The sequence below is a fragment of the Heliconius melpomene genome, chromosome 11 (genome assembly GCF_056956725.1).
Source record: "Heliconius melpomene rosina isolate 202511_hmr_F chromosome 11, ASM5695672v1, whole genome shotgun sequence".
NCBI classification, from domain to species: Eukaryota; Metazoa; Arthropoda; class Insecta; order Lepidoptera; family Nymphalidae; genus Heliconius; species Heliconius melpomene.
The window spans coordinates 9,579,601-9,605,556 of record NC_140399.1 but is presented as its reverse complement, the minus strand read 5'-3'; the positions used below and the strand labels follow the sequence as shown (position 1 = coordinate 9,605,556).

General features: G+C 32.9%; 3 protein-coding genes across 4 annotated transcripts; all 3 read right to left on the bottom strand.

Annotated features, from left to right (window-relative positions):
• Positions 1 to 6,859: 6,859 nt before the first annotated feature.
• Positions 6,860 to 13,312, bottom strand: LOC146534806 (seminal metalloprotease 1-like). 2 transcript variants are annotated; one of them, XM_085193362.1, is made up of 7 exons: positions 13,294 to 13,312; positions 13,041 to 13,167; positions 12,504 to 12,716; positions 9,345 to 9,454; positions 8,684 to 8,894; positions 8,139 to 8,275; positions 6,860 to 7,042 (listed from the first exon to the last, which is right to left on the bottom strand). In XM_085193362.1, the coding sequence occupies exons 2-7, from the start codon at positions 13,159 to 13,161 to the stop codon at positions 6,947 to 6,949; spliced, it is 888 nt and encodes a 295-aa protein (XP_085049488.1). In that variant the 5' UTR covers positions 13,162 to 13,167; positions 13,294 to 13,312; the 3' UTR covers positions 6,860 to 6,946. The 2 variants fall into 2 exon arrangements, with proteins under 2 accessions (XP_085049488.1, XP_085049490.1); XM_085193364.1 differs by lacking the exon at positions 13,294 to 13,312 and having other exon boundaries at positions 13,041 to 13,183.
• Positions 13,313 to 14,516: 1,204 nt separating this feature from the next.
• On the bottom strand, positions 14,517 to 18,745 carry LOC146534805 (seminal metalloprotease 1-like). The gene is made up of 7 exons (XM_085193110.1): positions 18,575 to 18,745; positions 17,850 to 18,007; positions 17,204 to 17,416; positions 16,101 to 16,210; positions 15,436 to 15,646; positions 15,075 to 15,211; positions 14,517 to 14,830 (listed from the first exon to the last, which is right to left on the bottom strand). The coding sequence occupies exons 2-7, from the start codon at positions 17,965 to 17,967 to the stop codon at positions 14,660 to 14,662; spliced, it is 960 nt and encodes a 319-aa protein (XP_085049236.1). The 5' UTR covers positions 17,968 to 18,007; positions 18,575 to 18,745; the 3' UTR covers positions 14,517 to 14,659.
• A 2,250-nt stretch (positions 18,746 to 20,995) lies between these two features.
• Positions 20,996 to 25,417, bottom strand: LOC146534804 (seminal metalloprotease 1-like). The gene is made up of 7 exons (XM_085193725.1): positions 25,075 to 25,417; positions 23,896 to 24,185; positions 23,428 to 23,640; positions 22,770 to 22,879; positions 22,110 to 22,320; positions 21,810 to 21,946; positions 20,996 to 21,315 (listed from the first exon to the last, which is right to left on the bottom strand). Exons 2-7 carry the CDS (start codon positions 24,011 to 24,013, stop codon positions 21,109 to 21,111), a joined length of 996 nt encoding a protein of 331 aa, XP_085049851.1. The 5' UTR covers positions 24,014 to 24,185; positions 25,075 to 25,417; the 3' UTR covers positions 20,996 to 21,108.
• Between the last annotated feature and the right edge of the window lie 539 nt (positions 25,418 to 25,956).

Sequence of the window (25,956 nt, the reverse complement as noted above, 5' to 3'; positions counted from 1 at the left end):
GCAAAATTTCAGATTCTTAGCACATGTAGTTTCTGAGATTTCGTGATGAGTGAGTGACCTTTCGATTTTATATATATAGATAACTAGCGGCCCGCTCGCGGTTTCACCCGCGTGAACTATGTTATTATTAATTTCTGTCTCCATGACTACGTCCTAGTGACGTTAAGCAAAATTTGAGACTCCTAGCATTTGTAGTAACGAAGTTTCATACAAACTTTCGACCCCAAAAACAACCCCTTAGAAGTCGAATATTGCAAATTCCCGTCTTAGCAAGCACCTACGTCCTATAAGTAACTCCTATGCAAAATTTGAGATTCCTAGGACATGTAGTTTCTGAGATTTCGTGATGAGTGAGTGACCTTTCGATTTTATATATATAGATGGTGATCTTAAGTATAGTAGGTAAATTCTGTGATATAAGGACTAGGTGTGGTTCTGAAAACCATGTAACTAAAGTCTGGAGATCAAATCTTACTCGTGGAAAAGTTTATATCTTTACCAAAAAAAATGCTGTTTCTATTAAAATTAAGCAAAACACCAATCAAGCTATAAATCATTGCAGTCGCTTTTGGCATATTTTCGCTACGGTGGTCTATATTGTACGTTTGTACGTGTTCATCTCGCAGGGATGTAGGCCCAATAATGCGTGAACATGATCATTTGTCAAAACTTCATCCGGTATGGTGGCCATCGTTATATAATTGCATGGACAAAAATTTACCTTGGACATATCAAGTATATGTAAGTTGAAGAAAAATATTTATTTAAAATTAATTTATTAATATTTATTTTTTGGAACTATAATTCTTTATAATATTTGTTATGTAGCCTTATGTAGTCGAGATATTTATGAGTGTCTACTGAAGCATTTCCTTTCATTTTACTTGTATTTATTTATACTTTAATACTGTACTTTTTAAATGCAGAAGAGAAATGAAATCCACAATTTCTGACGTATAAAATTATCATTAACTTCAGCAATTAATGTAGCAATTTATAATTGATTTAAGCATTAAATAGATTAAAAAATCTTAAAAGGATTTATCCCAGAACTAAACTTTAGAAGATGTCAATACATATGCGCGCGCGCATCACAATTACCGCAACTCAGTGCGGCCATCACTCACGTCGCATTCACGCAACGCTTCACCCCAACGATTAATTAAGAGTTTATTTTAACGTACGTACGAAAAATTCTTAAAATATTTAATTAGTGTTTAAATAGAATTGTTACTTTGAGAAATGATGTGGAAAATTAGATGTAAATGTTGAGTTATGATATTAATTTTCTAATATTTGTTCAATAGGTTTTTGTGTGATAAGCAAGCAGATATAGTTTACGCATAAACTTAGTGACACATTTCTCTACTTTACTTTATTTTAAGGAACATTTATGTAAACGTGTAAATAGGTAAAAATTATATTAAAATATTGAAAATTAATCTATACTAATATAATAAAGCGGAAGAGTTTGTTTGTTTGTTTGTTTGTTTGTTTGAACGCTAAGATCTCTGGATCTACTGGATCGATTTACTTTGTTTTTGTTTTGTATGAAAGCTGCATTCTTCAGAAGTGCTATAGGCAATATAACATTATATTACACATATATACTAATAAATTAAAATACTTTCTAATTTGACATGCAATTTATTCTGCCATGTTAATAACAACCGTCGTCGCTACACGACCGCGTTCGTTACCGCGTCATTTTGATATTCATCCTTATGAAAATAAATATAATAGTCACTTTTAGCATTTCATCTAGATTGAAATTATATTTCTATAGAAGGTATATTCTTATATTTCAAGCAGGCGTAGCCGCGTCCGGGTCCGCTAGTTACATATTTTCGCATTAGACATAATGACTTTACCATTTGTCATTGTTCGTTTCCGCGTCATTGCCAAACACTCAGTGTTGGTGTTTTCAGCAAATTAATGACTTTTAAAGTTAACGGGTCGTGCGAACTGCGACGTGGGTTTCCGGAAGAACGATCCAGAGGCGCCGGCCGTCGGCTTGTAAAGATTGCGGGTGTTTTTTTATGGCAATTATAATTAGTTTTTTTATTTCATTTAAAGAATAACCCTGCTATATCCGGGAAACTTATATACCATGGGTATCATGTCATTAATAGATAATTTTGCTGAATTATTTGGTGCTAAAATAAAATACAAAAAAATATTTTTTTGGATAGTCTCTAAGATTTCCTAGATAGTAGTTTCTGGTTGTGTGTTCGAATCTCAATCGGGGCAATATTTAATGTTATAAATTTCTCGAGGATTTGGCTAAAAGTGGGGTGGGAAACAGAAGTGTCTTAATTTACATAATTATATCAAATACCAAAAACGTCATATTAACATTTTATATTAGGTTCTATTATAATATTTTGAAATGTGTTAGATAAATATAATCTTTTTATTATATAAAAATATATTGCGTCATCGCGGTAGACTTTTATAAAGTAAGAATTAGGCTAACTTTTGATATTCACGTTTGTTTGTGAACAAAGATTATGAAATAAATTACAATAATCATATTAATTATATGATATACTCGTATAAATTAATTGCATAATTTAATATTTAAGTTCTTTCTAGGCAAGTCGTCGCTCAGGGGCAGCGTGTAACTGTAAACGCGACTGGTTGTGAGTTCGATCCCCATTCGAAGAAATTAAATATTTATTTAAATTTATATTTTCATTTCTTCGCTCTGGCGTCGAGGTCGGCACTCAACCCACAATGCCTCCAGAATTCGGCGGAAAGTGGAGAACACAGTGTTTTAACACTACTTACTCCGTCTATCCTGCTGTGTGCGGAATACATCTTGAAGCTGATTTATTTCATTTATTTGAGTTATTAAGGTATTTTATTGAATATTAAGATACTGATTTAACTAGTTTCCGAAATCCGCATTTTTTATTCCGAATTTTGTTGTTAAAATGTATAAAAGTGTGTTTGAAGGCTAAGGTATGTTGTTTTGACATAAACTATTATCATTTGTAATTAATTAAGATAAAATGATGAGTAATGTTGATAATATTGTATTAGGTAATTGTAAAGAATATTTCCTGGTTATCGCTGAATTATTTATAGTAACTAGCAACCCGCTCGCGTCTTCGCCCGCTTAAACTACTGAATTATTTAGTTAATGAATGGAATTACTTCCCTGATTTAATGTATGTTTTCGGCACACCTAAGATTCTTGAAGTCAAAATTATTAAAACCTTAGAGTCGCAAAGTCCAAGTACAAGTCAAATAATTTTATTCGAAATAAGAAGTTACATGCTTAATTTTTTGAACGTCAAATACTTGCTATTTTCATTTTCTCTAGCACCGAGACTAGACACGTTTAGATCCGCCATTCAATACACAATACCTCCAGGATTCGGGGAATTCTTAATGATGAAGTGTCTTAACTCTAGGTTACCAAGTTCCTACCCTGCCATGTAAGCATGAAACTAAAAAAATATGGAAATTATGATAGGAATGTATATAATAGTTGATGTATTCAAAATAGATGAAATATTTACACTTAAATTGTCTTAAGAGAATAAATAACACAACAAAGTAAAAATTTATACAAAATAATTTCAAAACAACCCTTAAATTATAAAAAAAATGAATAAATAGAGATAAGCAAAAAAAAAAACAGATTTTTGTAAGAACATCTCAAGCATTATTAGTTTTGACAAATTTCAATACATAAAAAAAGCCATATAATTACAGCATTTCCTGAGGAAACGTACAATTTGTGAACGCAACTATAATCTTAATTGAAAACAGTCCACAGTAAAAATAGTCACTCAGGTCGGTCGGGACGTCCCTTTACTTTTTTACGTGCGTAATGTCGTTAAACTTTGACACTTTTTTACGAAGATCTTTATCTATTCGTATTTATCGGCTTCGTTAAGAGCTTGTCAGTGGAAGCCACTTCGTTTTACAGTTTTCTGTACTATCCTGGCGGTCTTCAGGGACTTGGAGTGCTTCGGTGTTGACTTTGACATACCCTTAGCTTTTTAATTTTTTTTTGGTCACATTCTTTGACACTGACACCCATATGATTGGTTATATTTAGTTTAAATGCTGCCGCATATTATATTTTTCCCAATAAGCCCGGGTACTGTAAAAGCGATGATGGTAGCTTCGATTCCCATTCTAGGAAATAAATTATTTAATATTTTTATTTCTTCGCTCTGGTAACAAGTCAATGCGCGGCGTCGAGTTCCACCACTCAACACGTAATGCCTTGAGGATTCGGAACTCCTGAGTAAATTGAAGCTTACAACCACCAGGTGATAACGATTAGTACATAAAGCGTTGTGTGTATAAAAGTTTAAAATAGAAATAGAGCACAATCGGTGACTTTTAAATTTGCTCTAAATCTTGCATAAAGTAGAGTAGTAAACGATCAGGGGAATCCTAGTGTTTAGACACTCCGATCCCCACTTGCCAACTAAATTTTGTGACCTTGCGTGTTGAGTAGCGCGAGAGCGAGGGAATCAGAATAATTTATTCATGTGGGAATCTTATTAACAACCACCGCGTTCAAAGAAAGACGTTAGCGGAACTGAGCCACAACGGTTCCAGCGACTTTTCTGTAGACATTTGTGTTTTTATTTCCGGCCAGCCATTGCCACCAAACACATTTATCCATGAAGAGAATACCGTAAGAAAATCTCCTCATTTCCTAGTATCCAGTAGTGTCGCCATAATATGATTTGGTTATAATAAAGAGATCACTATGACTTTGACAGGTCACGGTCCGCCGTATCAACTGTCAGTGTGTCGGTCTGTCGGCCTGTCGGCCTGTCGGCGTGTTCTGTAACCGATACGTTCGGCGAGAGGGTGGTCGTTTATTTAAGAACATTCGGAGAATCTGCTTTAATGTATTGAATTACCCGTTTTATTTTATTAAATTGCGTTTATTGTGAAAATGAAATATTTTAATATTTTATTTGCACTTTGTTAAATGGACAAAGTACTCCGTTATAGTGTAGTTGATATGTGTATGCCTGTGTTTGTGGATTATCCGTTCAAATTGATATTTCCTCGATATTGCTAGAGAATGAAGGATAAAATGCAATGATGCGGGATAAATGCATGATCATGAAAAACTGCGTCAACTGAGTTACGGAGTGTCTTAACACTAGGTTCCCTCTGCCTACCGTGCTGTGTGCGAGATACATCATAAAGATGATTTGATTTTTTAATTAGACGCTAGCAGATCTTAAATACATACCTAGTATAAGATTTATTTTTAGCTTCACAGCGTAGTGGTAGAACACTCGGTTCCTATTAAAACACTTCCGTTCGCTTGCGTGTTGAGTGGCGGAACTCAACGCCGCGCTTTGCCTTGTTGTCAGAACGAGAATTTTAATATTAAACATTTCATTCCGACGAATGAGAATCGAAACCTCATTCGTCACGCTGCCCCTGCGCCACAACGGCCGGTTTAGAAAGCTCTTTTAAACAGTTTATATATATATTTTGTTTTAAATAATTATAGTACCTAAATTAACATTTTGCATACGCTTGAACTTATTGCACCAAAACAGTATTTAAAACGACTGCAAAATTTTTTAACTTTATTTTTTTATGCTATCAAAATGACATTTTTATTGCATTTTACCCCATTATTTTATTCATGTAGTTAGAGTAATAAATCCTATTAAATCGTCACCTCGTATAGTGGTGTGATTTCAAAGAGTGGAAATTTGTCCTGACAGTATTTACGGCGACAGCGGTAAGTAGCTCATGATGTGTCGACTTCAAAGTGTTACATGTGACCACGCGTTCAGAAAGTAAAAAATTTAAAAAGTTATTTAGGATAAATACCAAACTAAAGAAAAAAGTTAAGAGTGGATGATAAATCTTATTATCTAGATAATGGCATTTAAAAGGTTAATTTCTTATAGTTACGACGTCCACGTTATGAACATATTTTTTTAGATGCATATGTATTATAGCTACCTGTATAATAGCTACATTTCCTAGATAAATTATGCCCTATTACTTTGTAAATGTAAAACATTCACTGAATTTTTTTTAAAATTATGTTTATTTCACCGACTAGGTGCGTAATACCCTAAAAATACAACCTAATAGACAGATGTGTTAGAAGACAATACTTTAGTAAAATGATTTTATTGTTTGTGTATATTTCCCTCTATGATATTTATTTTCTATTAATAAACGTAAAAAATAATTTAAAAGAATGAATGGAAAATAAACATTAACAACTTCGGTTATAATAAAACAAAATTAAATAACCATTGCACTCAAAGCTTGGTCACCCGCAAGCTTATCTGTCACGTGTCCCGACAACATGAAGGTCGCATTGCTCCTTTGGGAGAGCTTAAAAAAATTAAGCTTGTATGTTTTGTAAATAATATTTTATTGGAGAGAGAGAGAGAGAGAGAGAGAGAGAGAGAGAGAGATCTTTTGCCAGAACCAAAAAAAGCAAACGGTAGCAGCGATGCAAAAAATAACTTAAACAACTTTCGGTGTATTATTTTTTTAATTATAAGTACCCAACTATTTTTAAATATTTTACTTGTTAATTTTAGAATTATCTTTGGTATATCTTTCGTGACAGAGGCGCAAGCATGTAACTGTAAACGCAACGGTTGTCGGTTCGATTCCCAGTTGGGGGTATAAAATATTATATCTTATTTTTTTTCATTACTCACTTAAATTTATCTTTTCATTTCTTCGCTCTGGTGTAGAGGGAAAACGCGGCGTTAGGTTCCGCCACTCAACACGCATTGTTTCTCGAATGATAACATAAATTGCGAAACATAAAGATGTTCTTTATTTATACTATCCCAAGTGCTAATAGGCAATTTAAAATCTTTAGGCAATAAAAAAATCTTTATTCTATAAATAATATTATTTTAATATAACATATTGTATTTTTTTTTAATTTAATCAGTTAAATAATAAATAAGGTTTAGTCCCATGCGCCGGGGCACTCGTAGTGACGGTTGATCCTCAACCAATCCTTTTCTGTGATGTATTCACGTTGTCCCATTACTCCTTCGTGTTCCTGTTAAATGTAAAATAAGATAATAAATATATAGAAATAAAATCATCTTCACATTATATTCCGAACACAGCAGGGTAGGCAGGGGGAACCTAGTGTTAAAACACTCCGTTCCCCAATTTCTGCCGAATTTTTGCGTTGGTGACGAAGCGAATAAAAGAAAATATAATAAAATAATATCTTATTCCTTCGAATTGGGACCCTTTGTCATGACGCCATGACGGCCTCATAGAAATAGACATTAATTGAAAATTCCTAATTTTATGTATAGCGATAGATCATGGATTCAAATCTATGAAAGTGTAGTATTATAATAGTTTTAGATGAAACTGATAAAGTTCGAGAGCGTTGCCTTTAAGAAGATATAATAGAGGAAGTCTATTTATTTGGTAAGAATTTCGTGTTTTTCGCGTTAGGTGGAGTTTTTTAATTGTTTATTAAAATATTTTAAGGACATAATCAATTAAGTACTAATTCGTTATCGTATTATTAAAGAAAATTGACATATTTTATCAATATTAGCAATATTTTCATTTAGATAAAAATAATCGAATATTAAGATAACAATTAATTTGTTTGACCAAGGATAACGATAAAGAACTAGGTGATACGTACTTGCGTACATATAGATAACAAAAAAAAAATAAAAGAAAATCATAGGTTTCTTAGTGTTTCTTCGAAAAATTGTTATAAAATTATATTGAAATAATTTAAAATCAAATTAGCTTCACGCTGTATCCCGCACACAGCAGGGAAGGCAGAGGGAACCTAGTGTTAGACATTCTGTTCCCCACTTTCCGCCGAATTCTCCGAATTCAAGGCACTCTGGGCAGAACTCATTGAGTTCCCCTGAATAGCCTCGGTTTGCGTCGACACCACAGAGAAGTAATGAAAAATATTAAATTTTCTCGAGTGGGAATCAAACCCACAACCTGTTGCGCTTAGTCACACAGGTTTCAATAAGATTTCAAAGATTTGCCTAAAGTTCCACCTTATTTCTTTAAAGCAAATTCTTATTTCTTTAAATTTTTCCGTAGGTATAGATAGAAAGAACTTTCTATAGAGACTTTCTTTTAAGAAGAATAAAAAGAATACCCACTTGTAAAGCAATAATTGTAAGTTCTCCATTCGAAGAGAACGCACGGGGACCGTAGTGCAAGCAGCTGACGTAGTCGTAGGTTATATTGTAGTTGGAACTGTACTGGACGTCCATGATGTTGAAGTTATGTTCAGTACCTAAAATATAGAATAGCAAAAGTCTTAATTTCAAGAAATAAAAAGAAGAAGAAGAAGAATAACAGTTAATAAAATGTCAGCAATCTATACTATATATATTATGAGATATTATTTTTTGTTCAGCTTCAGCTTGTTATTTCTTTTTAGCAGGGTAGAGAGAAGAGAGAAAAATTATTGAGTCTAGACACTACATTCTTTTTGCTCGATTTCAATTAATTGTTTGTTGTCGAAACTTACCACCGTCTGGTCTGACATAATTAAATATTTGTAATTTATTATACACATACTGAATAAGCAAGACAAGAGAAAAATAATACTCTGATTAAAATATATATATACAAAAAAGTATCTTAGATAAGCAATTAAAATATATAAAATGCTAGCATCTCAAAAATTTCTAAAGCTTACCACTAATAATATTTTCTTCAGCGATTCTGACGTAGTCATCGCGGTCATAGGTGGAGTGCATGTGTAAAAAGCCTAAGATGTGCATCCATTCGTGGACAATGGTGGCGTGGCGGAAGCAGGCCTCGCCGGGGTAGTTACGAGCCAAGTTCAATACATGAATACCGCGAACTTCCCAGTAGCCAACGTGGGCGTAGCAACCCGCAGCCATACCCTGAAAAGATTTTGATGCTATAAAAATAGGTAATTAGAAGTACTTTAGCACCTTTTGGACTCAGTCGTTGCACAAGGGCATAAGACTGGGTTCGACGTCCACTGAGGAGAACGCAATATTTAATATTTCATTTTCTCACTCTCGAGTGAGCGCGGTGATGAGTAATATGCAATGTCTTGATAATTTGAGGAAGTCGCTTAATGGAAATTGGGTGTCTAAACACTAGGTTCTCAGGTTCCCTCTGCCTACACTGCTGTCCGCACACAAAGCGTAATAACTCAGAAAAAATTAAATATGAATATGTAATATTTTGTGAACAATTCACAATCATATTTTTGTTAAGTGACAGAACAGTAACAATAATCAATATACTCTATCGTCTCTAATAAACGAAAAGAAAATACTTAAATATAAAAAATATTATACATACAATACCAAAACGCTACTCACAGTCAGTCTCACGAAAACAGTGTCTTCTGGTTCGCGGTAACGGAACTTAACGCAAGTGGAGTTCTCAATGTGGGCAATACCTTCCAATATAGCCGCCTGTTGCAGAGGCCCTGAGGATATAAGAAAAAAAAATATTAAAAAAGAAAATTTATATTTTTAATTTCATTATATCTATATATATATAAAATCGAAAGGTCACTCACTCATCACGAAATCTCAGAAACTACAATTGCTAGGAATCTCAAATTTTGTATAGGAGTTATTTATAGGACGTAGGTGCTCGCTAAGACGGGAATTTGCAATATTCGATTTCTAAGGGGTTGTTTTTGGGGTCGAAAGTTTGTATGAAACTTCGTTACTACAAATGCTAGAAGTCTCAAATTTTGCATAGACGTCACTACGACGTAGTCATGGAGACAGAAATTAATAATAACATAGTACACGCGGGTGAAACCGTGAGCGGGCCGCTAGTGTCTAAATAAATTAATTTTTAACAAAAACAAAAAAGTAAAACAAACAGGCCAAGTAAAACAAACAGGCTTAGTAATTAGATATTGTAGTAAAGGTGTTGTAGCATTAGCTTGACAACGACTTCAAAATTATAAAATCTTTATATAATTATTTTTCACTTTTTAGTTCGTTGTTAGAAGTCGGTTTTTGTTTTTGTTAAAAATTAATTTATTTTACGATTTTTAGTGATGGGTAGATCTTAAAATGATGCTTCTTAAACGAGTGGTGATGGTGGTGGTAGTGGTTGTCAACAAGTGGTTGTGGTTGTCCTATGTAAAACTTTATTTAATTAGGTATTATTTTTGTGCAAAGTTACATTTTGGTATATTGACAAGAACATACATAAAAAGTATTCGGGCGAATTGAGAATCTCCCTTTTTTGAAGTTGGTTGAAAATGAGAACATCCTCTTTTTTGAGATTGGTTGAAAAGAAATGCAACGATCAGGAATCATCGGTTGGCGCGACATTGAGTTATTCGTCTATTTGTCGCGCACATACCTAATGCAAATTTAAGACTTATGTGATTTTCTCATAGATACCATTGTCAGACATGAACCAAAAAAAAATGGGACCATTCGAGAAGCTTCACCTTTCAAATAAAAAAAAAAATTTAAATCAGTTCACCCAGTCAAAAGTTATGAGGTAACAAACATAAAAAAAAAAAAAAATATATATATATACAGTCGAATTGATAACCTCCTTTTCTTACAGAAGTCGTTTAATAAACTGCATCGCGAAGTTAAAAACACTAGGGTCCTTCTGCCTACTCTGCTATATGCAGGATGGATGCTGGAAAAACACTAGGGTCCTTCTGCCTACTCTGCTATATGCAGGATGGATCAAGGCAATACTTCCATTGAATCAATTCTTATAACAATATGGGCATAATGTTGAGATATTATAATTGCCTCATATATGTATGTAGGTACGTAATTAATCGATATCAGAAATCTATTCTTATTGCGATAGTTATTTACCTACTTTAGATTTTGTTATCAAGTTTATGTTTAGAAAAGAATGAGAAGAGGGTTTCGTATATATTGCAGTTTTTAATTGAAAATATTTTTATTGTGAGGAAAAGTTATTAATGTAATTCAGTAAAATTAATACACAGTATAGGACTGTTAACACGATGGTTATAGTTTCGATTCTCGTAAAAATGATTTTTTCTTCGCGCTAGTAATAAAAAATGTTGGTAAAGAAGTGTTTTAACACTAGATTCTATATACAGGGTGGAAGAGGCTGCGCTCCTTTTACCGAAACTGCATATACCATAAAATATTTCAAACCCAGAGCTAAAGAAATTAATCAAGTTACTTCAACAGTTTGGACGTAGGATTTTTTTTTCATTTCACGATTTTTATCCATACCTGTATTTCGTGTGACGCACACATACGTGTGCGACGTTTCCGACTTGACAGGTAAGTGTGTGCGTGCCTATGTTATACTTTACAAATGGCGTTTTATTTTAAAACGATAATTTTATTATTTATTTTGTTTGAAAATATAACTTTTACATTTTTGGGAATAATTTTTTTCTGAATTATATTAGGCTTTTAAAGAGTAGTTAAAACTGTGGTTTCATTTAAAGTGGTGCTGACAATTCCACCTTGTATAGTTATCCTGCTATATGCAGCATACATGGTTAATTAAATCAAAAATAGGATAAACGAAGGATATATAAGAGATCATACCTCTACCTCATTTGTCTTTGGCGAAATAATTTAATTGAAAGTCTAAAGTCTATGTTTGTTAAGAGATTTCTATCACAAAAATGTGATTATGACGCCGAATGATTAGTGACTTTTAGGTGTTTGTATTATAGTATTATAATATATCAAGATTAATAATGATAAATTAATTATTTTTATCTATGAATGTTTTGTAAGTTTTCAAGATAAACGGCTTCATTTTACATACTTTACGGAATAGGTAAACACAAAGAACTGAGTGTTTATACATAGGTAATTCGCTGTATTAATTTGTTCTAAACGCCACCAACACGCAATGCCTCCGGAATCCGGCGGAAAGTGGGGAACGGAATGTCTTAACACTAGGTTATCGCTGCCTAGCCTGCTGTGTATGGGAGACAGCATAAAGCTGAGAAGGAGGAGCCTAGTATCAAGAAACCTTGTTTTCAACTTTCTTTAAATCATTGCCCCGAGTTGAAATCGAACCCACTACTGTCGCGCTTACAGTAAGGCGCAGGCAACTTTAAGCATTTACGAGAATATGTATGTACCAAATTATACCTAATTAAATTAAATTTCCAAGCCTTGTAATAAAATATTAAGAAAAAGCAGTCAATAGGTTAATATTTTTGATATTCATTTATGTAACATATATATCTACACGTGGTTTTACTAATCTATGAAAGAAAAAAAATTCTTATCTTTTTAAGTAAGCTTACTAATTGATAAAACTTGAAATATTGTTAGGACATACTATGTGTATATTTTATTTTTTAGCGTCACGCTGTATACCGCTCACAGCAGGCCAGAGAGAACCTACTGTTAAGACACTCCATTCTTTGTTTTTTGCCAAACTCTGAATGCATATTGTTATTATTATAATATAATATAAGAAATAACAATTTCTTTTGGCACTTAATAAAAATCTGTCAATAATGTTTTTAATAAATTACTTACCAAATTCATCTTCACCAAATTCCCATACAACGGTGTTGTTGGGCCATTTGGTATTAGGGTAAGTGTAGGCGTTACGGCCCATAGCATACTCTTGCAACATGGATTCAATAATGAAGTCATCCAGGATGATATCACCCTGGAATTTACCACTGTTCTCCTCGGGGTTGGCATCCGGGAACATTCTAGAACGGGCAATGAAGTGCTGGCCATCGCCTGTAAGAGAAATTTAAATTAGACCTTGTTTGAAATTTAAATTTATAACAATATATTTATTTGTAAATATTAATATATTTATTGCCACTAAATAATGCCACATTATTATCATTTTGTTTTAAGAGTATTTGATTGATGTACTTGGAATATTTCACAATTGCTTTTAGTTATATATTTTACGTATTTCTAGTATTTCATGGGCTCAGAAAAAAGCAACACCAATTGATTTTTTTTTATTATGATGATGGGAGGGTCTTTTTTGAAATTTAAAAAGAAAAGAAGTTGATAATAATTCAAGAAGTTCGTAAATAGGGATGTACTTACTGGTCTTTGTGCTTTCCAAAAAGTGTCTGAAAGCTTCAATCTCCTCTTTTGACCGTACCACCGGCGGCTTAGCCACCGCCGCAGCGACAACACATAGCACTAGCACCACAGCCCTCATCATTTTGTTCTAGTATACAATTTACCTATTCAATTACTTTTATAGCTATCGATTTGATAATTAAAAGATAATGGGTGACGAAAATCCTATTACGATTAAGTGTGCCAATTTTTAATTAGGTATGTACATACTTACAATTATTTGTTTTTAGGGTTCCGCACCTAAAAAAGTAATAAGGAACCCATATAGGATCATTTTTTTCCGTCCGTTCCGTCTATCACGACCATTTATATCATAATCGGGTGGAGGTATGAAACTGAAATTAATATCAAATAGTCAAGACAATAAACAGATAAGAGCATTTATGGTTTTACTCGCTGTGGACTTACATATATGAAATTTGGCACGAAGTGAGAACGTATAATACAAGCAAAAAAATAAATTCCAAATGTGGAAATTTGCAGATAGTTCTTATAGAAATTATTACATACTTAAATTTTATTTTATTTCATACAAAATAAGTGCATATGCCCACAAATTTAAGTTGGTTAACTTTAAAAGCTGTACTTCTCGTTGATCTGCAAACTTGAAATTGATATGGAAGCCTCGCTGGGTGAATCTGACTGGCATTTAAACGGTTTTTTTAACTGATATCCTGATAAATGTGGTTAATATCATAAAAAATAAATGGAATATTCCATTCTATCTTTATTTCATTAATTAATACTAGTGGTCCCTGCGTGACTTTGATTGCTTCATTTTTATTGTATGTTATTTATCTATGTTATCTGTACTATTATTATGCATTTAATTAATTATAATTTTAATCTTTCGTGATTTTATTTGGTACTGCTCGCAAAATTATCGTATTTAATAGGCAAAAATGTTTAGTCATTTCATATCTATTAAAGTACGTGCGTACGGCAAACGCAGTTTTGCCCAGAAAAATCCCTACGCCATGGGATTAAAACTAGCTATATATTGATCATAGCCCCCTCTATCTATCAGTGAAGGTCTAAAAATCAATTCATTTGTTCTGGACATAAGTGTGGACAAGTAATAAGACAGACAAACAGACAGAGATACAGAAATTATTAAAAATGATGGTTAAAACATACCACATGTTAGCTTTTGAGACGTCGCGCCTATGCCTTAACGTTTTTGAGCGTGATAAATAAATTATAATAAAGGAGATAGAGTTCACGGAATTAGAAGTTTAAAAATTGAAAATTTCCTTTCTTTAAATTTTTTTTCTTTAAAAATTTCTTAATTGTCATTGCGTTTTTAAATTATTAACGAAAAACTGAATTTCTTTTCTTATCTAATTTCACATAAATTTAGGAGTTTTGTGTTTATTTAGCACGCTTTTCAACTTGTTGGCTATAATAAAAGTAATTTCTTTTAAAATTGTTGTTTATTTATTTTCCTTTATTCTTTTAAATATAGAAAATTTTGAAAAAATTAACTCAATCACAGATAGCTCAAGAATTTTATTTTGTACAACTCAAAATTATAGCTTTATTAAATAACAAAACTGTAGTGTTACACACTGTATTTTTATCTATATACCGTCACCAGCCGCAACGACTGGAGAAATTTCTTGAGGTTCAGAAATACCTAAATATTCTTCGTCATCACTATTCCATGCTCCTTCGCAGTTGTAGTGTCTTCTTAGCCTTAGCCAGTCGTTGTCAGTAACTTGATCCCTTTGTCCCATAGTTCCGACGAAAGGCTAGTGGCAATATAAACATATATTTATATACGAGTATCTATAATTATAAAATTAAACTTTGAACGAATAAGAATAATTATATGATGAACTTTTCTGAGTCCAAAATGACGACCTACCATGATGACCTACCAATATTTCGTTGCGCCCTAACGTGAATTAAATACTTCATAACTTAGTAGATATGTATTTTTATAACAGTAATACATTTTTTCACTGTTATAAAAATACATATATATCATCTTACCTTGAGAGGTACAATGGTAGGTTGTCCATTTTTGCTAAAAGCGTGAGAGCTGTAGTGCATGCAGCTGGTGTACTCATAGGGTACGCCAAGTTTGCTCACGTAATTAGGGCCGTATTTATTGAAATTGCTGGCCCTGCCTTTAAAAAAACAACTATATATGTATCTTATATAATGCCACAATTCATAAGGTTATGTTGCCCTTTAGAGAATGAACGATTTCAACAAAATTTTATAATATAATGTTTTAATACACTGAGAGGAATACAAAAAGATGTATATCTACAAAAAACATCAGAATTTTAAACTTATACCGTTTACCTATGGAGATTTAATGTAAGAGATTTCAAAAATGACGTCTTACCATCTTCAATATTTTGCAAATCGATTTGAACGTAGTCATCTCTATCATGAGTAGATTGCATGTGGAAAAAGCCGAGGACATGAAGCCATTCGTGGACGATCACGGCGGTGCGAAGACATCCGTGACCAGGTTTGCTACGTGCCAAATTTAATGTGTGCACACCGCGACTGCTCGAATAGCCGACGGTTGAGTAGCATCCATTAGATCGTCCCTATTATAAATAAAAATCGTTTATCTAGGACGTTTTCCAAAATAAAGTAATCTAAATCATTTAACAAGAGATGCTGTGTTAAGAAGCAATGATTGTGAGTTTAGATAATATTATTAAGATATATGTTTTCCTAGACTGATTGAGTAGTACTGGTAGATGGATTTGAAGGTGGCGACAAAGTTCGGCTTAGAATTTTCCTGTCACCAAACAGGCTCTTTTCAAAATGGGATGAAAATGCGGAACACAGAGATAGATTACTAGCTTCTTTCTTCAAATCTGCAGGTTTTCCAGAAAATGCCCATCGAGATAATAAAACAACATGCTCTGGCTTTCATTAAATAATAAACGACTGTTTGCTATATGCCAAGATCTTCTTTATCGGTATATTTTTTAGGGACGATAATGAAATAATTTCAACTCACAGTCCTCACATACAAACATAATAATGACTTACAGTAATTAAGACGTAGTTAGAGTCGTTAGCGGTGCGACGACGGAACCTCACGCACGAATTATTCTCGATCAAACTCATAGCATCCGTAATTACCGAACTTTGCTTTGAATCTAAAAAATATACATTTATTACTTTTATTATCACATTTGTAATAAATACAGGATACAGCGTGAAGCAAATTTATTTTTATTTCATCACGTTTATTAATCTTTAATTACTTATTAAAGATTAAAAAATGTGATCGTATTATATCGGGTGGAAGCGTCTGCGTTCCTTTTACGGGAAAAAATAGTCAAGATTCGTCAACAAATTGGGCAAAGGGTTTGTTTTCATTTCATGAATTTTATCCATACTTTTTTACGTGTGACGCATTTGTGGATAGAGACCAATAACGTAAACACCTACTACAAAAATATTACTAAACGTTGCCTTTCTACCACTTTTGATGACTTCATTCTCAAAAAACATAACCGAAAAAGATTACTCTCCTTCTATTTAACGCAATTATCTTCTACTACAATACGCAATTACTTTCTATAACAAACCTGAACAACATTCAGGTTAATGTGATTAATTTTCAATAAATGGCGTTTAATTTAATGACAATAATTTTTGTCTTCAATACAAACCAATTGTTTGAATAAAAGCCTAATAGAATAAAGACAAAAAAGATTTGTCTTTATTCTATTAGGCTTTTATTCAAACAATTGGTTTGTATTTATTCTAGATGACTAATAAATACATTACACCTGGACATTTCCGGAGAGATGGTCAATTGTGATTTAAAAAAAAAGTTTTTAAGTTGATCTCATTAGAATTTGTTACATTTGTGTTTAGTGTCTTGAAGTTGATTGTTTAAAGTTTAATTACAAATAAAAGTTTCTATCGTAATTTATAAGATTGTTTTTAACAACGCTCAACAAAGAATATGGCCAACTGCCCTGGACGTATCCTATATAATCGTGATTAATCCAGTTATATAATTTCACTTTAAATGCGTAATAATCGCGAAAATAAAATATGTGATATTATTATAGGTCATAATGTTTTAAAAGATGTTCTCTTCAAATTATTTTTCAAAATATAAACTATAAACAACTTACTCAATTCATTATTTCCAAATTCGTATGCAACAACGCCTTCAGGCCATCTAGTGTCAGGCCAAATGTAAGCGTTTCTGCCTGCCGCGTAGTCCGTAACTAAGCCTTTTATCTGCCAGTGGTCTAGCAAAATGTCGCCTTCGAACTTGCCACTGTTCTCCCAAGCATTACCTTTGACATTTGATAGCATGCGAGAATCTAGACGGTAACCGTCATCTGTAAATTTTACAAATGTTTTATATAAAAAAATATAAATAACTAGCTTACGCGCGCAGCTTCGCTTGCTTATTTGCACCCTTAGGAGTGAATTCCAATAAACCATGAAACACTTGCTTAATAAAATATTTTTAAGAGTCTAAAGTTCAAATTGTATAAAAATCGGTGGCGGCTTAAAGATTTTTCCATCGAAACTTTCAACCCCCTTATTTGCCTCTTAGGGGGTGAATTCTAAAAATCCATAAAACACGTCCTCAATTAAATATTTTTAAAAGTCGGAATTTCAAATTTTGTCAATATTGGTGCCGATATAAAAAAATATCCATACAAACTTTAAACCCCTATTTCATCCTTTTAGGGTTAAAATTTTTCAAAATCCCTTTTTGCGTGTTCTGTAATGTATTTACAATATAATCAATTTTATCAAACCAACCTTCACGGCTTTTTTCCAAGTATTCTTTAAAGGCATTAATTTCCTCCCTTGTCTTAGCAGCAGGAGGACTTCCCACAGCCAACCCCACCAAACTCAACAGCAAACCGAAATGTAACATTTCCAAGTTTATCCAGAAACTATATGGGCCCAATATATAGCTAAAATAAGAAATATCTTGATAATTAAATAAATGAATACAGCCAAAATCCAAAAAAAAAACGGTGATAACGGCACCTCATCTCATACTAAGACTTGCCTGGCGTCGACATACTTTTCGATGCAATGGTAGATCGTTCACGTTATGATCTTGAGGAAGCCAGTTAGAGAAGATTACGTATTAAGTTAGGGTCAATTACACCATAGAAACATGACAAGAGGACAACAACATTTTTGGAATTTTAGTCAGTTTAGTTATTTTACTCTTCGTTTTTCGATTCGTGTGTTTGATTCTTTGGCTAGTTCGTGTAAGAATAGCATTTACGGATCACTCTACATAAGTACGTTAAAACAGAGTAGAGTGATCCGTTGACAGACCCAGAACAGAACAGAAGACACTTGAAAAGAGGAAACTTCGCAGCACACAAGACAAATGCAATAGGTACTGCTAACGAAAAGATTAAATACGATCCTCCTAGTTTGCTTATGTTGGGGTCCCCTATCAACTTGGTCGAAGAGATCAATCTCCTCGGTCTAGTGATTGATTGCAAACTCTCCTTCGAACTCACCTTTACTTCACACGTGGTTGGCCAATGTAAAAAAGTAGCAAATATTTATAAACAACAGGCGCGCGCAGCGAAGGGGACTTGGGGCCTAAATTCAGAAATCACCATCTATGTGGCAGTCGCGGAAACCTTAATAATAAATGCAGCAAGTGGGCTCATTCAACTGGCATGCAGATGATCCTAGACTGCTTAAATACGCTTCAGCGAGGCTTTATTCAAAAGAAAATATAATTGAATATTTATCGTCATCAAAATATTGGCACGATCTCTGTTATGAAATCGTGTAACATTTCGGTCACGGTTTTCTATAGATATAGTATGTTGAATAAATAAATTGTCAATGAGATTAGACTTTCTATGATATACATTTACATATGAATTAATAATAAGATAGACTAATATATATATTACACTAGAGTATTAGACTTCAAATATATATTTTTATTAATTTTAATAGTCTATCTATACTAAATGGTAAAATAATTAAATAGTAAAAAAGCCTTCATTCGCTACAACATTAAAGATTTTTATGATAAAACGTTTAGATTAAATTAAAATAGTAATAGAACACGAATCGATGATTTTATTTTTTGTCTATTTGTATGTGTTTTTTGAACTACTTGACAGATTTGAATGATTTCTTTTGTTGTGTATTTATTTAATTTTAATCTAATAGGTCCAAGATTCAAGACTATATTTGATTTCGAAGACTTCCACACCTAATGTAGCCATATACGTCGAAGCCATATACGAGAAATAACTATGTATGTCCTAAACAAAAATTGTACAAAGGTTTGTACCTTTGTACAATTTTTGTTTAGGACATACATAGTTATTTCTCAGCTTTGTAGCTTGATGAACATTTACCATTGATATAAACAAATAAACATAATGAAAGAAAAATTTGATGAAAGAAAAATTTGCCTAATAATGTCGAAAACGAATACATAGTTAGTTATACAGGATGGAAATGTCAGCACCGCTTTAAATGAAACCACAGTTTTAACAACTCTATAAAAGCCTAATATAATTCAATAAAAAAAATAATTCCCAAAAATGGAAATGTAATTTTTTCAAACAAAATAAATAATCAAATTTATTAAAATAAAACGCCATTTGGAAAGATAACATAAACACGCACACACTTACCTGTCAAAGCGGCAACGTCGCACACGTATGTGTGCGTCACACGAAATACAGGTATGGATAAAAATCGTGAAATGAAAAAAAATCTTACGTCCAAACTGTTGAGGTACCTCGATTAATTTCTTTAGTTCTGGATTTGAAATATTTTTCCCTTTATGCAATTTCAGTAAAAGGAGCGCTGCCTCTTCCATCCTATATATAACAAATTATTTAATCAAAATCCATCCATTAGTTTTGGCATAAAAGGTGAACGTGAATGTGATAAAAGGACAGACCAAAATTACTAAAATCATATTTTTAGCACCTGTAATTTTTGAACGGTTTTATTATATAAAAGAATTAATCTCTCTTACTGTTTGAAGGATTACTTATTTAATTACCTGAATTAATTTCGTGTTTTAATATACATATACTGCGCACTTATAACGTGTGACGTCAAATATGAAGTTTTACTTAAGTTACATTATTGTGATTTCCAAACAATCTGTTGATATAAATAAGATGTGTAATAAGTATTGTTTACTATTTCAGCCTTTGTTTCAGCCATTTAATGTATTGTTATAAAAATCGTTTACTTTCTATCTTACAATAAGACTGCGGAGTTCTGAACTATTTCTTATAACTCTCTCTTATAACATGGCTATCCCATATAATTATTCAATAATGTGTGGAGAGGTAATATGCTAACAAAAAACTGAGTACAATTTTCTAACGATTTTTTTTAAAATGACGAACAAAAATAAAATACAACAAAACAAATTACATATAATCAGTAAAAAATAAGTAAATACTACGAAATACTGAAGAAATAAGTTTCGATCTCAATAAATGTAATGCATGTAGGTAGACCCAAATATAAGCGGTGTAACCTTTTGAAAAACCTACATACTTTCTCTTTCTTTCAAGTGTCAATAGTATAATCAAATAAAAAAATATTTAAAGTCAATTATGCTGGATTTTCAGCGTGATAAATAAATTATACATAATAGAGATAGAGTTCAGTTAGTTAGAAGTTTTATATTGGAAATTTCCTCATCTGTCTGTCTTTCAGGATCTTCTTCTTCTTCTTTCAAAATTTCTTAAATTTATTGATTTTTTTAATTATTAACGAAAAACGGAACACCTTTTCTCATATTATTTCACATATATTTAGAACCTTTCGCCATAGAACACATTTTTGAACTTTGAGTATAAAAAAAGTAATTTATTTTAAAGCTTTTGATTATTTATTTTCCTTCCTATTTTTAAATCTAAGAAAAATAAAAAAAAAACTCAATCTTACATTGTTCAATATATATTTTATTCAGTACAATTCAAGGTCATTCGGTACATATAGAAAATTAATGTATTATTAAATAACAAAGCTGTAGTGTCATACACTATCTTTTTATCTATATAGCGTCATCAGCCAAGGATCTAATACTACTACTATTATTTTCTCCAGTCACAATAACTGGAGAAATCTCTCCTGATTCAGAAGTGCTTGGTTGGTGAACGCCATTACGCCACCACGCTCCATCGCAGTTGCAGTGTCTTCTTAGTCTTATCCAATCGTTGTCAGTAACTCGATCCCTCTGTCCCATAGTTCCAACGAAAGACTAGTGGCAATATAAATATATAACTATGTAGTTAAACTTTAAGGAATAAGGATGATAATACGTTATATGAAGAACTTTTCATGACTCCAAAATGCCGCACAGAGTTATAATAGACAGATTTATTCTTTTTTTTCACACATTATCCCGCTCGTAGCGGGGAAGGCAGAGGGAACTTGGGAACCCAGTGTCAAGACTTGGTTTCCATTAAGATAATTCCGTTCCACACTTTCCGCCGAATTCTAGAGGCAATGCGTGTTTACCGTGGCTGAACTCAACGCCACACTTTGCTTCGTCACCAGAGCGAAGAAATAAAAACATTATATATTTTTTATTTCTTTGATTGGAAATCGAACTCCTCGCACGCTTGTGCCCCTGCACCACGACTGGCCTCACCAACCAATATTTTATTGCGCCATAACTTAAATTAGGTACTTCATAACGTCTGTTATTTTTAAAATAAACTTTTTCACTCTTTTAAAAATATACTGTCTTACCCTGAGAGGTACAATGGTAGGTTGTCCATTTTTGCTAAAAGCAAGAGAGTTGTAGTGCATGCAGCTGGTGTACTCATAGGGTACGTCAAGATTGGTCACGACATTACTGGCGTATTTATTGAAATTGTGGGCCTGGCCTATAAAAAAACAACGATATATGTATCTTAAATAAAGGAACAACTCATAAGACTATGTTGTCTTTTAAAGTATAAGCTATATCAACTAAATGTGGTTGATGTTTAAAAGTGTGTTAAGAAGTGTTAAGATTTAATGTAAGAGATTACAAAAATTACGTCTTACCATCTTTAATATTTTGCGATTCGATGCGAACATAGTCATCTCTATTATAAGTGGACTGCATGTGGTAAAAGCCGAGGGCATGAAACCATTCGTGGACGATCACGGCGGTGCGGAGACATCCTTGACCAGGGTCGCTACGTGCCAAATTTAATGTGTGCTCACCACGAGTGCGCGAATAGCCGATAGTGGAGTGGCATCCTTCAGATCGTCCCTATTATAAAACAAAATACTTTTAAATATGATGCTTTTTAAAATAAAGTAATCCAAATCATTTAGTAATAGATGCTGTGTTAAGAAGAAGCAATGATTGTGGGTTTAGATAATATTATTAAGATGTATGTTTTCCTAGACTGATTGAGTGGTGCTGGTAGGTGGATCGGGCGATCGAGACAAAGTTCGGCTTAGAACTTTGCTGTGAACAAACAGGCTGTTCTCAAAATGAGATAGCTTAGCATTAGCTTCTTTCTTGAAATCTGCACATTTTGCAGAAAATGTCTCTCGAGATAATAAAAAAACATGATCTAGCTTTCACAAAATAAAAAAAGACTCTATGCTTTATGTGATGGTCTTTTTTATCGGTGTATTTTTTAAGTATAATGATATATATAATGCACAATTTAAGCTCACAAATATTACAAAAAAAAATTAACAATGACTTACAGTAATTAAGACATAGTTAGGCTCGTTACCGTTGCGAGGACGGAATCTCACGCAGGAATTACGCTCGATCAAACTCATAGCATCCCTAATGGCCAACATTTGCTTTGAACCTAGAAAATTCTATTATTTTCATTTTTATTATCACACCCCACTTTCCGTCGAGTTCTGGAAGCATTGTGTGTTGAGTAGCAGAACTCAACGTCGCGCTTGGCCTCGACACCATGGCGGGGATCTGGTCAGAACGGAAACCCTCTGCGCAGAATGGCAAAAGTGCCGCCCGTCATATCCATCGCAGGGGCTCAATATAAGGCAACGGACCGCACGATTCATACTACCTCTAGGCGGCGCTCGGGCCCCCAAAGTTGGGTAATAACGTTGAAAGCGCGCCCGTAGCGCCTATCAATTTGGGCGCAAACCTCCGGAAGTGGGGCCCGAATTGCCATCGGCTGTCGAGAACCAATTCCAGAAACTTCATGGTAGACTCGACAGCTATACGGGTCCCACTGACTAAACCCTGGACTTATCCTATGTATACGTAATTAATCCAGTTAAATGTGTTATAATCGCGTAAATTACATAGGTAATATTATTATATTATATTAATGATGTTCTCTTTCAAATTAATTTTCTAAATATTAACAATAAACAACTGACTCACTGAATTGATGTTTTTTAAATTCGAATACAACAATGTTTCTTGGCCATCTAGTGTCAGGCCAAATGAAAGCATTTCTGCCTGCCGCGTAGTCCGTAACTAAACCTTCTATCTGCCAGTCGTCTAATAAAATGTCACCTTCGAACTTGCCACTGTTCTCCCATATATTGTCTGTGACATTTGATAGCATGCGAGATTCTATATGGTAATCGTTGTCTGTAAATTCAAGAAATGTTTTGAAAAATGTTTTATATAAAGAATAATAAATATATACATTTATATAATATATACATTTAATTATTCTACCGAATCATTTTTCTTTTGCATTACATAAGGCAAATTGTTTTGTTTTACATTATTTTTAATGTACTACTTATACGTTTTATTAAACTACTAGTGGTCAATATGAATATGTCAATGTATGAGGAATTATTATTTTATATTTATTCTAATCAATTTTATCAAACCAACCTTCACGGCTTTTTTCCAAGTATTGTCTAAAGGCATCAATTTCCTCCCTCGTCTTGACAACAGGTGGATATCCCACGGTTAGCTCCACCAAACAAAGCAGCAAACCAAATCGCAACATTTTGAAGTTTCTCCAGAAAGTATATACATTCAATATATAGGTAATATAAGAAATATCTTGATAATTAAATTAATTTGTCAAAAAATATAAGAAACGAAAATCCCGACTGCATAAATCCAAAAAAAAACAAGCCCAAGTTTGTCAAGTTTTGAGGTAGCGTGGAAGAATCAAACTGAAATTAAAAACTAATATTAAAGTCTACGATTTCTTGTTACACAAATAAAAGAAAGCTCATATATTTTATAATATTAAAGAAAGCTCATATATTTTATAATATTAAGTGTATACTTTAAAAATATTACTGCGGCATTGTTCTGTGTAAGTAATTGCACTCTGTTAAAAACTGTTCAAAAAATATTATTATCGTCACACCTTTTTTTAAATGTCGTAGATAATTTTAATATGTTATATTAATTGACTATTTTCATCCACCAAGTGACCGAACATTTCTACATTTTTCAAGAAAATAAACGTTAACTTCACACAGAAATTGGTAGTACCAACCTAGCTTGATGATGTACTTATTTATACACGGAAGTTATTTATAGTGCACGTGAAACCATACACTCAAAGCTGGGAATACCTCCCTCAGAAACCATTGCCTCCACTGTGGTCGTGAGTTAGAGGTTAAGAAGGAGTCTTTGAGCAAAAAAGGCGTACTAGGAACGTCGCTCTTCCAAGGATATGTGATTTGTAATAGATAACTATCTCCTAGCCAAAACATTGTATAGGAATGAAGTTAAAAAAAAACTAGTACGGAAGGTTGTAATTATTAGTACGTACGGATTTCTGCACAACTTAGGACAAAGAAAATTTATAAACCACCAAGAGGCAGGAAGATCTTTTATTTAAAGATATAGGAGGTATCACTTTGACCCCATAAAAATCGGCAGAACTTATAGCTAAAACTGTTTGTGCAGACAAAAATGAGTCGTTCGACCAGTTAGGTTACCTACACATTTGAGGGCGTATAAATGACAACGTAATAAAAAAAACTCGCTGAAGATGATCCACCGTTCGCTATAACAGAGTTGCATACTCACCTTCGAACACAAACTCACCTTCGAATTGTACGTGGCTGTCCAATGTAAAAAAAGTAGCAAATATTTACAAACAACAAGCGCTCGCAGCTAGGGTGACGTGAGGTCTAAATCCAGAAGTCACTAGTACAATCTTGCGGAAACCACAATAATAAATGCAACAAGTAGGCTCATTCAACTGACATGCAGATGATCTTAGGCTGCTTAAATACGCCTCAGCGAGGCTTTATTCAAAAAAAAAGATACTTGTATATTTATCGTCATCAAAACATTGACACGATCTCTGTTATGCCATCACAAAACATTTCGGTCACGGTATTCTACATCTTTGTCAATGAGATTAGACTTTCTATGATATACATTTACATATGAATTATAACTAAGATGGATTAATAATATTACACTAGAGTATTAGACTTTAATTAATTCCTTTTATAAATAGCAAAAAAAAAATGATAGAAGTCTTCAATCACAACAGAATTGAAGATTTTTATAATAAAACATTTAATAGCAATAAAACACGAATCTATGAGTTATAATTTTTTTTTTATATCTGTAGGTATGTCTTTTTAAATAACTGTATTTTTTGAAATACTTGACAGATTTGAATGATTTTTTTTGTTGTGTAGCTATTTACTATTAAGCCCGGGCAAGATCACGATTCAAGTTTATATTTGAATTACAAAGACTTCCACACCTAATGCATTTAAATGTAGTGGTCCACCTAAACGATAAAAACTAAACAAAAGTTGTTAAACATGATGAGCATTTTCCATTGACATAAACAAAGAAACATCAAAGAAAAAAACAGGCTAATAATCTGGAATATTATATACAAGTGTAACACGATCGACAGATCAACGGTTGTCTATGGGTAGAGGACTTCAGTAACTATCCGTTTCA

Coding starts and splice junctions, on each gene's coding strand:
- LOC146534806 (XM_085193362.1), bottom strand. CDS start 13,161: ATGATGAGGGCTGTGGTGCTAGTGCTATGTGTTGTCGCTGCGGCGGTG. Junction 9,455..12,503: donor ATTTGGTGAAGATGAATTTG/GTAAGTAATTTA, acceptor TTATATCCTCAG/GGCCTCTGCAACAGGCGGCT. Junction 8,895..9,344: donor CTGTTTTCGTGAGACTGACT/GTGAGTAGCGTT, acceptor AAATCTTTTCAG/GGTATGGCTGCGGGTTGCTA.
- LOC146534805 (XM_085193110.1), bottom strand. CDS start 17,967: ATGTTACATTTCGGTTTGCTGTTGAGTTTGGTGGGGTTGGCTGTGGGA. Junction 16,211..17,203: donor ATTTGGAAATAATGAATTGA/GTAAGTTGTTTA, acceptor TATATTTTTTAG/ATTCAAAGCAAAGTTCGGTA. Junction 14,831..15,074: donor CTACCATTGTACCTCTCAAG/GTAAGATGATAT, acceptor TATTGCCACTAG/CCTTTCGTCGGAACTATGGG.
- LOC146534804 (XM_085193725.1), bottom strand. CDS start 24,013: ATGTTGCGATTTGGTTTGCTGCTTTGTTTGGTGGAGCTAACCGTGGGA. Junction 22,321..22,769: donor CTAACTATGTCTTAATTACT/GTAAGTCATTGT, acceptor GTTTTATAATAG/GGACGATCTGAAGGATGCCA. Junction 21,316..21,809: donor CTACCATTGTACCTCTCAGG/GTAAGACAGTAT, acceptor TATTGCCACTAG/TCTTTCGTTGGAACTATGGG.